Raw genomic sequence first — 13,965 nt, 5'->3', positions numbered from 1 at the left:
ACATATACGTGCAAGTACATTTATTTATTTCTTTTCTTTCATTTTAAAATGGATCTCCGACGCAGCAACCTCCCCGTGGTGAGATCCGGTAACCGATATTGCTTACGGTGTCCATAGAATTTGTATGGTGCAACGTAAGCACTGTCGGGCCAATGGCTGACGTTCGATGCATTAGAAAATTTTAACTTCTCGTTTTATTAATTAATTCTAATGCAAATGAAATGATATATTAAATTAATTATTTAATCACGCGTTGCAATTGTTGTTTCAATTTTATTCATTTAAATTAATTTTATATTTCTTATGGTATATTAAATTCAAATTTTTCAAAGTACGCTGGCGCCTTGAATTTGTAATTGCGCATGCGTACAACATATCTCCCATTCATGACGTCGCCATTTCATATTTATTCAAAGTGTAATAATTATTTTCAATTAATTAACGATAAATACAAAATATTTGATAAAATAAAGTTGAGCAAATAGTCAGCAATTAAGAGCACTTATTCATTTTTTTCTGCTATTAAGGTGCCCGGCCAACATTTCTACAGTAAAATCTTATTTTCAATTACCATTTATCGACTCGCAATAAATTACTTTTTTCAACATACGAGTTCCTGGACTATTTATTGTATTCGGAGACAAACTTATTGCATTATAATTAATTAATTAGACTTTAGAATCCAACCGTACAACAACACTTTATTATATTCTTATAAATTCTTACCTTATATCATACCAATATGAGAATTAACGATGATATGAATTCTTTTCACACTTTCCTTAACGCTATTATAATTTTCTTTTTGTTCTTTTTAAATATTATTAATAATTACGTTATTATATTATTCGCCGTTGAATTTAATCTGACACGAACAACCATGCGGGAACCAAAAAACATCGGTGTAAAGTCGATTACCAGTACCTTCTAAGGCAACCAATCTCTTTTGTACGAACTGTTGTTCACATGTACTCGTATATCCAAGAGGGACAGAGCATATACCATTACATGTTTTTGTCCTATGAAAATTAATTCGAAGTGTCATTGCTTGTAAATTATTGCAAGAACAAAAAATTCAATTGAAAATCTACTTACAAACACTTTTCACTTTTGACTAATTGCGAGTACTTTTCGTTTTGTTCTAAAATATTAACAACGTACATCCAGTTACCCCGATTGTTAAGTGCAGCCCTTGGTGCGATGTACTGAGCTTCGGTTGGACAAAGAGTAATAGTATCGATATCTGTTTGCCTCTTTCTTCGTTTTGTTTTCAAATTTACATACTGTAAAAGCGGATTCTCGTGGAACGTTCGTGGTGTTACTTTATTGTTACGTGCATACCTAAATCGAAATAAAAACTGATAATAAAATAATCGATTTTTAAAAAATATTAATATCCAAAATATCTTACCCGTTGTTCGTCCACCAAGTTTGATCTCGCTTGAATGAATTTAAAGATGGCGTTGGGGAAAATACAGGCAATTCTGAATGCTGTTGTGGATGATACTTTGATAAAGATCCAGCGTCCAACAATGGATTTCTCTCAGGTCTCGATGGTGTTACATATTTGTATCTGATTTAATATCATTTCGTTACGACACTCGACGTGTGATTAATAGATAAAACAAAAAACATACAATTATTATATTTACCCATTGTGATGAGTATTATTAAACAAAGACCCGTATATTACAGTTGGTTGTCTATTAACTGGACGATGAATCGGTAAAATGGGCAAAGACTGTGAATATAAGGTAGGAGCATCCTGTCGTGGATACTCATAGCCTTGATGATAATCATGTGATGGGCTGATATGATTATTTCTTTCATTAAATGAATAGGTCTGTTCGCAATACTTTTCTTTTATTAACATTATCTAAATATCTTTTAAAAACAAACCTGTAAGCGTTCAAATTCTCATTAGACTCATCCCTCAACGCCGTACCGAAGTCAAAGCTACACTTATCGATGAGGAATTTTATTAGTTGTCTGTAACATAAAATAAAAAAAAAAAAGAAAGAACAAAAATAAGAACGCGTAGAACCCGCAACGCGAACAAAGTGAAATTAATGATATTTTTCTTTAAGTTTCTTGTTTTTGGTGTCGTTTCATTAAAATTTTATCGTTATTGTGTCACTTGAGAAATTTCACGCGTAAAAAATATTTCAGAATACAAACAAAGTTTTATAAAACTCGTAAAAGATTAAAGATCACGTTGTCGACATTACTATCTCACGTTGTATGCTAATTTCAAATTCTAATCGTTAGCGCATAAAACAAAAAAGAAAAAAAAAAGAAAAGAAATGTTTACACGCGTTCCATATTACAAACATCTATCTAATAGACTTTTAAAACAAACGGGTCAGAAAGTTGACGATTTCTTTCTGTCATTTTTATTATCGAAGAAAATAAATTTCAACGGTAAAAAAGTTGATGGATGGGGGGGGTTAATGGATGTGAATTAGAGGAAAAATTCGTCATTTTATCTACGCGCAAGACGAATTTAACATGTCGAAGATGTATGCTGTACGTACATAGATCTTTAAACTTTCTCCGTAGCCGAGAAACATCGGTTAAAGGTGTTTCCGATGTTTAATTCATAGCCGGCAGCTATAATGTATTTCTTTTCTTTTTTCTTTTTTTTTTTTTCATTCGTGACCGTTATACAACCTCGAGTATTCTTCGACTACGATTAACTGTAATCTAGAATAATTTTTATCTCTTGTCTTGTGTCTTGTCTCTCATTCTCTTTCTCTTTCTCACGATTCTAACGTCTTTCTAATAATATCATTTTAATCTTCCTAATATCTTCGAATGAATCTTTCAAATTCGCGAAATTCATGAATTCGTTACTCAATTAATATCCCAGAAATTTGTTGATATTTCTCGATTCGAATATTTCTATCTAATCGGGCTAAAAATATTCAACTTGTTCATTACACCGGTAAAGTACGATTACCCGCGTATCTTTTATTAAGAATATAGATAAATTTTTATTTACTTATATTCCCATGAAAGTAAGAAAGAGGTCGACCGGACTTACGCGCTTCTCCGAAGTAATAAGAAAGCATTGCCTTTCACTATGAATCGATCTAAGAATAGTGACCATTATTCTAAGTCGTAAAATAATCATAAGTCGTAAAAAAGTTACTTGTGGGAGTGAAAACAAAAAATATCTAAGTAAAAAAAGAAAAATAGAATTACCGATAACAGCTAGATTTTTTTTATAGATTCTGTATAATTACTTGGAAACAATAATAAAACTTTATATAGTATGACAAGTAGTTATGAAACGGATAGATTATTATCGAACGAACTGCTTGTTGGATTTTATTAAATGACATTTTTTTTAATTCAATTAGAATTGCTAATCAATTATCTGTTTAACAATCTGTAACGACGTGAAATATATTACTTAATTGAATAATCAATGTATTACGAACTAATTAATAATGTGACTGAAATAACTGCATAGAAAAAAATCGTATTGTATTCAATTAGAAAAGTATGAGAGAAGGAAAAAGAGAGTGTTACAAAATTAAGAAACTATACTTTCAAAGACTGTAATTGTAAACGCGGTTACTCAAACTATCAAACACTTTTTCCCAACCAGCTTGCTCCTATCTGTTTGACGCGTGAGATGATAATATTAGTTATCTTTAGCAATAAATCTTGAATGTAATAGTTGAAAGCAGGACATGTTCTGTCATATGTCTACGTATGGTACAAAACATCCTGAGAAATTTCGTTATGAAATTCCTTTCCGTTTTCTATCTTCGTCCATTCTTGTTGGATCTTTTACAGACTCCTTTTCGTTTACGATATTATTTTAAACAAATTAATATCTATTTATACGGAAGAGATATATAATATAAAACGAATAATCAAATATAAATACAAAATTAAGAAATCATTTCAACTTTCGATTAATAAAATACAATTGATTTATTTAAAATCAAAATATTATAATATATCGCATAATTTATATATTATAAAATAAACAAAATTAAATGAAAAATTAATCGATATTACGGTAAATTTGTATAAGGAGGTGTTATTTTGAAAAAAAAGTAATCATTTTCGTAAGAGAGGTCCGATAATTATCTTGACAGGTGTCTTGCATGACCACCGCATCAAGGCCAGGGTCATAGTCTGATGATCGTATAACAAAACTCACGGATAATATTGTGTTGTAATTTTATTATCATTGTTTCGTATTTTTCACTTCGTTTCATTTTACATAACAGTTACACGATTTTATACGTTTCTAATTGGATTTTTTTCTTTCTCTCTCTTTCTTTCACTCTTTTCCTCTATTATAATGAGAATTTCGGTGAAGGAATGAAAAGATAAAAAAAAAAAAAAAAAAGCAAATACATAAATAAAATTAAATTGAAGAATATCGAATTATGGAACCGTTTCTTCCATGACTTTCCCTTCGGGGAGGAAGATTTGACACGCACGGAAATCATTTGTATGCCACGCGAGTTTCGGAAACGTTCGTAAGAATTTCAATACCTGGAAGAGCGAGTCTGACTTAAATTTTTTTCCTATTTATTTCCTTATCCCTTCTTTTTTATTTTTTTTTTTTTTTTTCGATAATAGCATTAAACGGAAATAAGACAACGCTTCATTCGTACAATTTTAATAAAAGTCAACGGTGATATCACATCCGCTATAATACATTATCATTTTAATTTTTTATTACGAATTTGAAACGAAACATTTATATTTAAACTTACTCTTTTTATACTTACTGAGGATAATGATCCAAAGATTCGCAAAACGTTTGACCAGGTTTAGCACATCCTGGAGTATGTCCTGGAGGTGCTGGAACGAAGGGTTCATATTGTGGTCGTCCAGGACAACCGTATTCCGTACAAGGTTCACTTCGTATTCCCGCTAAAAATATCTTACGATATTTTTTTGCATTTATTACAATGAAATTAAATCATATATTAAATATAAATTATATATTATGATTAATATAGAAATGGAAAAATTATTAGACATAATTGTTACCGTATTAATGCAATAATATACGAAATGAGACCGTTGAAAAGCATATAAAAATTATATTTTCGAATTAACTATTTCTGTATATTTTATTTTATTACGTTTACTATATTTTTGTTTTGTTTTTTTGTTTTTTTTTTCTAATTCTTCATCTCGTTCATTTGCTTTAAATCGATAGAATTAATTATATACGTATACATGAATTAACATTAACATAAAAGAAATTTCGAGACGGCAAAGAAAATTGATAAGATTCATTCTTCCTGTCGATTCGAAAGTATTGTATTATACATTGATTTTAAAAGTGTCTTTTGTCGTTCACGAGGTTGTTCTACATTCACGAAACCAAGAGTGACTCAACCCGGATTCGTAGAACTAAACTCGTTCGAATCTATCGTTTTAATGGTTGCCACAGTAGACATAAATTACAAACTCATACATAATAATTACGATGTTAATAGCATTATAATTCTTTTGAAAAGCGAGCTTGTTCCAGTTAAAGATAAAAACAGCACGTGGAAAGCATTAGAGAATAAAAATAAAAAAAAAAATACAATAGGAAGAGAATGAAACGTTGCAACGATGAACAATAGAGCTAGTGATCGATGTATATATATTCTTCTATTAAGGATTATTATGTTTCCCATTGAATTTGATTAAGCGGAAATATACTTTTAATCGCAATTAATTTTTCTTCTTTTTTTTTTTTTTATGTAATTAATAGAATGAAGTTCTGATGTAACATCTTTATACAAAAGGAATGAATTCGTATTACGTTAATGATCTTTCTTTTCCTTGACTCATCGCATGACATCGTCAAAGCTATTAACAAGTTGTCGATCGTCGAATGAACGTTTAGAAAACAAGTAATGAAAAATTATTATAATTATGAGCCGTTCTCTTGTGCAAAGCAAAATATACAATAAATTATATGAGCAACTAACTCGCAATGGTTAATGTTGATCGATAGAATACAAACGTTAATATACAAAATTTATAATTAGTCATAAATAATATAATTATTTAATGAATGAATAAAATCTTAAAATACTTACAAATAGAAATAGTTGTGTTAAAATAATTCTCGTCTTTCGATCCATTATTATTTCTTCAAATTTATTCATTCTTTTCACGTCTTATAAACGTGTCGACCGAATTATAATTTTAACGATTTTTTCTTAACGATCATTTATTATATATATATATATATATATATATATATATACACACATATACATATATAATATATTCAATTATTACGAATCACATAGAATATATAATTAAATCAACGTTCACGTTTTTATCGTAGGTAACAACTCCGTTGTTATCGGTAAATAATTGCATCGAACGAAACGCACGTGTTTGACGGCTGAAATCGATGAACTATAATTGTTAAAGACAATTTACAAGATTGTTAAGCAGTTAACAACACGATTACGAATAACGTTTTTAAAACGGAATCACTTAGCCGAAATAACGAGTTGCACCGTTTAAAGAACGGTCCATCCAGAACGGACCATCCAGAACGGAAGACTATAATATAATAATTGATAACGTATTGATGATGTTAACGTCGAAATAATTGTTAATATTGAAAGAATAATATTCCCTATGATATAATGCCAATACGATCTCGATAAAACGTTCAATGACCCGTTGTCAATATCGATTAATAATAAGTGTATAAAGATTTGACTTTTCTATGTTGAGTAGTTTCTTGGTTCGGGGCCTGACGCGTTTTGTCCCGCTTCATTTTACGCGGGCCGGTCTTAGGCCGGTTAAAGTCAGTATGTCCACGCACATAGGTTTACTCATAGTCGAAGGTGGGGTAAATACGGACATATACTTTCACTACAGTCAAGAACGTGGACCAATTGAGTATATCATATGACTCACAATACTTATTACAGATTCATTAGATTTTCCTTTTTATTTATCTTATTAACACATCCTAATTAAAAGATATTTATTTATTCATTTTTTATTCATTAATTTGTTTAATTTATCTCTCGAGCGTAAACAAAATGCTTCTTCTAGGAGTCCAGTAGAATTAACAATTTGTTTGTTAAAAGTACATTCTGAAGATATTAAAATTAAATAATAGACGAGTAAGGACATCTGTGAGACTCCTATAATATAACTTTATGTGAAAAAGGATAATGTAAAGTAGGGAATTGAGTAATGTCCTGATAAATATATATTTGATTGAAATTATATATTATTTAGATTTTCTAAAAATTAAGTAATTTCTTTTAAATCATTTTTCTAGAAAAATGTTTATTATTGCAGTAAACTTATTAATAATATATTAATTATAATATAGACAGATATACAAATATCAATTTTATTTTGATTTGTATTCTTCTATTAATAATCTGATTTCATTTCCTTTTCCCTGGAATATTTGGTTGTTCAAGCAAAAACCAAATAAAAATAGTTTTTTACTCAGAAAAATATCTTTCACCTCTTAAATTGTGATAGATAATGTAAATAAAATACTCGTAAATTTTGCATAACTGCAATTCATTTTTTAAATCGTGCTTGTACGTGTATATGTATTAAATCATGTTTCCACTTGTGCTGGTGCCAATCCTAAACGATCTACTACATATTGCGGTAAACAAAAAGTTGGATTAACTTCTTTCAATGGATAATCAGTATGGAGTAACGATAACGCGGTAAGTCCGAATAAAGTATGAAAAGGATCAGGAACATTGCCAGGTCTATCGCCAAAGCCTCCAGTTTCGGTATCTTGACACGACAAAATATAATCTATCTGTTGTATAAAAAATGAAGATATTTGTATAACATTTCGTTTTAATTAATGATACCATTTTATAATAACAATTACTTACTAAACACTTTTTATTTATCCAATGAAGACGATTTAAAATTGTAAGCGTCGAGAGAACCCACCAAGAATAACATACATCTGGTAATTTTTCTGGTCTACCATTTAGACCACCCGATGGAAGTTGTCTTTCACACAACCACCAACCTAAACGATCTGCATCTACTAAGTGTAAATTTCCTAAATATAAAAAAATAACTTGTATATAAAAAATTCTATGTATATGGATATGTTTATTTATAGCATTATAATATGCATTACCCGTTATTGATAACAGCCCTACACAGCAATAAACTAAACCAGCATGACTTTCAGAACCAGGTTTAGAACCAAACCCTCCATCAAAGTTCATACACTTCATTACAAACTCTACTGCCTTGTCCACATTTATAGCATCTAAACGTTTCTAAAATTAAAAGTTATATATTTTGCATATATATGTATTGGAAAAAAAACAATTTCTAATTTAACTTTCTAACTAACTTAATTTTCAAACTATGTATTTAAATATTTCTTACCAACAGTGATAAAGTAGCAATTGCACAAAAAGAAAATCTAGTATCTATTTCACCCCAGATATCGCCGGTGAAACTACCATCCGGTTGTTGCCTTTCTTTAACGTATTTAACAATTTTTTCTGTATCAATTACATCTAACGCATCATAAAGGCATAATATTTGAACTGCGCTTAGTGTGTAAAGTAAATGCGGATCATGATTTATGCTAGCAGAAATCCCACCACTGTCACTTTGACATTGTTTGATAAATTCTAACATTTCCTCTTTATTGGTCTCATCAAGTTTTCCCATTAAATCTAATGCAGTAAGGCCCCAATAAAATCCAGAAATTCTTATATGTTCCGTCATACAATAATGCTAAAAGTTAACACGAGAGTTTAACTAATTTAATCCTAAATTAAGCTTAATTGTCAAATTAATGTATGCAACTTTCAGATCAAAATTTCAGTCACTATAGCTATTTATCTTAAATTGTCTACACAGTGGAAAATTCTAAGTACTTAGAAATAAATTTAAATAATACTTACATATTCCTCTTTATTGTTTCCAAATGCAATGAGATACTTAGCATGTTTTTCTAATAGTAATTCTGGGACAACAGGTGGTAGTTCAATATCATGTGTCAAAATCGGCTAGAAAAAAATATAAAATTACATGAATATAGAAATATAGATGTATACGTATAACCAAAATATAACAAATCTACAAACCATTTTCATATTATATTTGGTATATTTCACTTATAAGTGATATCGATGATATATTTTAATATTTAAGGCTTTTCCTTAAACAATCTCTCCAAATAGTACACTGTAAAATAGCATAGATAATATTATATAAACTCTACTAAAAAATGGACACGTATTAAAGTAAAAAAAACTATCTTACCATTTATGAGGTGTGTCTCAAGCGACCTTGTAATATAAATAATATGCTAGATACTAATTAGGAGTTATAATATATTAAAAATATCAAGAAATTTATAATCAATCCTATTAAAATAACTACAATGAATATAACATCAAGAAGGTAAACTGGTTAATGAAAGTAAGAGTATAAGGACGTCAGAAACAGATAAAATCATGAATAAACATATTTAATAAGATTATTGAAACTATAATAATTACAAAGAAATAATAAATATTGTTTAAGTAAAAAATACAGTCACTTCATTTAACGAAAATAATGATCTAAAGTTTTCACGTGTATTTGACAGAACGTTCTTCTTTTCTTAACTTATTAAAAAAGTATTAAGGTAAGTTCATCGAGCCTATATACAAGGAGGACAACCACCGTGTTATAAATGTGGGTACAATATTCACAATGAAAGGATGATTTCTATTGCCACTAGAGAGCGCGTCTAGTCGCTTGATCTGTTTTTTAAAAACAGTAATTAAAATAAAAACATCAAAGGGAACTATTAATTTCATTTGTTTATTTATAAAATCACACGTACTTAAATCGAAACTTAAGAACATTAACGCCGCCCTCGTGGATAATTATCGTACTCAATATTCAGTCATTTTCAACAACACAAATTCGACACAAACGCCTATCTCGATCGTTCTCCTTGTATATAGCTTCGTTGATGTTTCCTTCAGAGATTTATCTTAATAAAACTAACACACAAGCAAATCTTATATTAAATATTAGAAATTAAATTTGATATTATTATTACTCGATAATAAGTTCAATATTAGTTCAGGCTAGATATTAGGAGAAACAAAATCTTTTTTCCTTATTTTATAAAATATCTGTGAATGAATTTGAATTTCGCGCTACATAAGGGAATCTAGAGGGCTTCCTTGTCGCGTTATTTTAAACACTATCCTTTCTTTCTTGGTCACTTGCGTGATACATGAAAAGCTCCTAGAAGATTACCATCATAGAAAACAATTTACAAAAACATTATCTAATAACTTTTTTACATGTGTTTTAAGATGCAACAGGAAAAAAGAAAAACTTTATGGCCATCTCTAATTAATAAATTTTCAAGATAAACGAGCGGATTAAAAGTATGTATAATCTATAAGTTAGGATGTAAATTTGTTGTTGCGTGATTTCGTATTTAAATAATTACTTTTTTTCCAATGCTATACTTTTATCTAAGCTAGAATATTAATAAAATTTATACTCTATATATACTACAATATTATTATAAAATTAACACATGTTTTTAAAATTGTTTAAATGATAAGGTGTATATATATATAAATTCAAACAAATTAGTTTTTCAGCTTCATAAAATAAGATTTTATTTAGCGTGAAAAATGAAATAATATATTACGCATATATATTAAATGCACTAATAAAAATTAACATTTTTTTAATGAATTACGTAAATGATAAATCAAATAATTATGTCGTTAAAACTGTTCAGTTTCATCCTTGTGGAAAATGAAAACATCTTTCAGTAACATGTTAGGTCCATCGTAGTGGAAATTAATGGTTGGTTTATCCAAGGGGAATCCAGCAGATTTATCGTCAAATTTGTAATCACCGAAGATTCGAGACGAGTATAATTGAGGTTCATCTAATACTGGGCTGACATAGATAAACATACGTAATGGAAAACCTTCTGGTCTTCCTTTAGGGAGAAGCAACCTCTCTGGGAATCCATAAAGTCTTTTGTTGTATTTAAAGGTTTCGGAACCATCCAAAGATTTTTCGATCTTCTTATAGAAAACTTCGCTAGGTTCCGGATCAGGAGATAAGAAGTAAAAGTCTTTGCTGCTTCGGTCGATTTTGTTCATACCGGCATTTACTGTAGAAATAATCATCATATTAGTAAAAACAAAATAGAATTAGTATAAATTGTGATACTTACAATCGAGTATCCAGTTATCAATCTGATAGAAATATTTGAAGTTCTCTTCAAAGTTAAGTAATCTATGACGTGCGTCATATTTGGGTCCGAGGAAAATGCGAATAGCTACTTTGGTACTTTTTTCAGAATTAATAGTTATATGCAAATTGAATGGTTTGTGATTGAGACGATATTGTCTTGCTTTGATAATGTAGCTCTCAGCTTCTTGTTGGCTCTCAACTACCAAACCGTTGTTAAGGGATGTATCAAATTGATCGAAGAAAGTTGTCAGTTTGTCCACAGCAAAGGATTCAACTTTGAGACTTGGGAAAACAACCATATCTTTGGTATAAGGCTGTTGACGTACTTTGTATCTATTGAAGTCAATTAAAATAATTTTGTGAATGTAAATAATGAATGTGATGTTGTAATGTGATGTGACACACTTATTAACAAACAATACCTGTAGTAATAATAGATTATCCTCTTGTAAAACCGATAAAAAGCTGGATCTCTTAAAGATGTTGAACAACTTTCAAGAGCACTCGGTGTGATTTGATATGGTGTTGCGGGTTCCATGTTATATCCAAGAATCTTTCTAGCATAATAGTCTAAGCTTCCATAGAAATCGTAGTTATATGAATCCTCATTACCTTCAATTATATTTCCAAGAATATTAATACCATCTGAAGTATGAATATTGATCAATGTGGCATTTTTATCCATGACAAGGCCAGAATCGATGGCACCAGTGATACGCGATTCCATCTCTTGTACATTCTGAAAAAAATAGGAAAATGACCCATCTAAATTTTATATAATCTATTGTACAAATACAATTACTTAGAAATAGTATATTTTGTATAAATTAAATGATAGATACCTTGATATATTTGTACTTGTAATATGGGAATATACTGAAGCGTGGACGTTGTACGAATGGCAACCCATTGTGAAAATTCATGGTTGGATAATATCCAGGATAGAATTTTTGGGTCCATTCAAAATCTTCTACCTTCTCAAGACCATTTGATAAACGTTCTAAGTGGTAACGTGCCATAAGTTGTTTATGTCCGTATAAGTATTCTTCCCCACGATATTTCGGGAGTTTAAATTCTTCGCCTTTCATCCAGAAGGGGTATTGATGTCTGAAGTAGAAGTAATACAAGTTCAAGCCAATATCTTCAGTGAAGTAATTTAATTTGATCTCTTGATCATATTCGTGATTAATATACCAGCCAGAATAGTTCGCTGGAATAATGTATGTGTCACATCCAGCTGACTTTTGCGAATCTGGAATATTAGTAATAAAAATATATTCTTTACTGACAATAAATTATGAATTTTATCTAAAAACTTGTGTAAATTTAATCATATTTGAAATTTATTATTATCTACATAATAATAAGCTTTTATGTTATTTTGTATTTTTTAACGAAACCAGTTTTTCTACAAAATTCTAAATAACGTAATTTTGAAGATCTGTTTTTCTTACCTAGTTTACCAAAGATCTTTGCGTGATTTGCCTTCTGAAGAACTTCAGAATTGAAAAATATATACGGATAAAGCTCATACGTAGGTGGAAGTTGAATATACATAGTATCTGGACGTTGAATGACAGCATTGTAAAAAGCATAAATGAATTGACCTTCACTTATGTAAATACGAGCCCATAATGCTGTTTTGTAGAAGACATCAAAATCTTTGGCATAATAGAATATATGGAACAAAGCTATCGATTCTTTTAGAATTTTAGGATAATAGATTGAGAAAACACTGCCACGTGGTAACATTCCATGCTTGTATAGGTATAGGAATTCTTTCACAGCATCCTGAAAATATTTCATAATTATACCCATTATTATATATAATCAATAGATTCATATAATTGCAAAATTATTAATTTATTACCAATTATTTAGCTTTATATTTATAATACGTTAGATTAAAAACTTCACAGTCACACATGATTATTTGGAATTCATAATATACAAGATATAGTTTAAATATGATCTTATTTTTAGAATCAATTACATACTTGATTGGTGTAGGAATCGATGTTAGCTTCGATACTAAATTGTTTACCCTCGTTAAATAAATCAGGATTGACGATGTCTGGTTGGGAAACGTGATACAAGAGATTGTATATCTTCTTTTGTTTTAATAAAAACTCTTTGTCAGCCGTTTGAACTGTGTAATATTCAGCAGAGACAAGGCAGAAGGCCAGAACGGCCAAAACTACCAAGTTCCTGTACATGATTAGTTTAACAGACTGTCAGAGTAACCGGCTGTCTTTCCTCCACCAATTCTATGCACAATTACAGAATTCATCCATATTTATAGTATCATCACTTCCTAATCAACATGGCTCAGGTCATAAGGGCGACTCGTATATTTTGCAAAGAAAAACGCACAAAAATGATACAGGGTATTAACAATCATGTTTACCAGTGATTACTCCAGCTGAGATTTGTTAATGGTGCAATTATTTATACCTTTTTTCTGCATGCTATCGCAAATTATCTATTAAACTAATACTAGTTTGCTCTTCTTATGTTATTTTTTAAGTAAAAATTGAGGAATAATATTTATATTAAAAAATTATATCTTTTGAACTAGTATTGTTAAATTAAAAAAAAAAAAATTTCTCATAGAGTCACCTATAAATAAAGCAAAACAAAATAAGTGCGGGCACTTATTAATTTAACTTTTTTTATTATTAATTTTTAAATTTTAAGTTGTGTTTAAATGATTTCATAATTACCCAAAAGTGG

General features: G+C 29.5%; 3 protein-coding genes across 3 annotated transcripts; all 3 read right to left on the bottom strand.

Annotated features, from left to right (window-relative positions):
• Positions 1 to 840: 840 nt before the first annotated feature.
• LOC106790239 lies at positions 841 to 6,858 on the bottom strand. The gene is made up of 7 exons (XM_014759095.1): positions 6,775 to 6,858; positions 4,758 to 4,912; positions 1,900 to 1,989; positions 1,653 to 1,808; positions 1,412 to 1,573; positions 1,096 to 1,341; positions 841 to 1,019 (listed from the first exon to the last, which is right to left on the bottom strand). Exons 1-7 carry the CDS (start codon positions 6,856 to 6,858, stop codon positions 845 to 847), a joined length of 1,068 nt encoding a protein of 355 aa, XP_014614581.1. The 3' UTR covers positions 841 to 844.
• Positions 6,859 to 7,285: 427 nt separating this feature from the next.
• On the bottom strand, positions 7,286 to 10,415 carry LOC106792180 (geranylgeranyl transferase type-2 subunit beta). Its single transcript, XM_014758434.1, has 7 exons — positions 9,274 to 10,415; positions 9,096 to 9,195; positions 8,913 to 9,017; positions 8,386 to 8,742; positions 8,129 to 8,273; positions 7,872 to 8,047; positions 7,286 to 7,792 (listed from the first exon to the last, which is right to left on the bottom strand). The coding sequence occupies exons 2-7, from the start codon at positions 9,102 to 9,104 to the stop codon at positions 7,580 to 7,582; spliced, it is 1,005 nt and encodes a 334-aa protein (XP_014613920.1). The 5' UTR covers positions 9,105 to 9,195; positions 9,274 to 10,415; the 3' UTR covers positions 7,286 to 7,579.
• Positions 10,416 to 10,694: 279 nt separating this feature from the next.
• LOC106792109 (arylphorin subunit beta-like) lies at positions 10,695 to 13,524 on the bottom strand. The gene is made up of 6 exons (XM_014758308.1): positions 13,230 to 13,524; positions 12,687 to 13,023; positions 12,075 to 12,484; positions 11,655 to 11,971; positions 11,213 to 11,565; positions 10,695 to 11,149 (listed from the first exon to the last, which is right to left on the bottom strand). The coding sequence occupies exons 1-6, from the start codon at positions 13,446 to 13,448 to the stop codon at positions 10,752 to 10,754; spliced, it is 2,034 nt and encodes a 677-aa protein (XP_014613794.1). The 5' UTR covers positions 13,449 to 13,524; the 3' UTR covers positions 10,695 to 10,751.
• Positions 13,525 to 13,965: the final 441 nt, after the last annotated feature.

Source organism: Polistes canadensis, unplaced genomic scaffold, assembly GCF_001313835.1.
Source record: "Polistes canadensis isolate GaletaPanama2010 unplaced genomic scaffold, ASM131383v1 scaffold_0, whole genome shotgun sequence".
In the NCBI taxonomy this organism is placed as follows: domain Eukaryota; kingdom Metazoa; phylum Arthropoda; class Insecta; order Hymenoptera; family Vespidae; genus Polistes; species Polistes canadensis.
The sequence above is the reverse complement of the archived record's forward strand: the minus strand, read 5'-3'. Positions and strand labels throughout refer to the sequence as shown.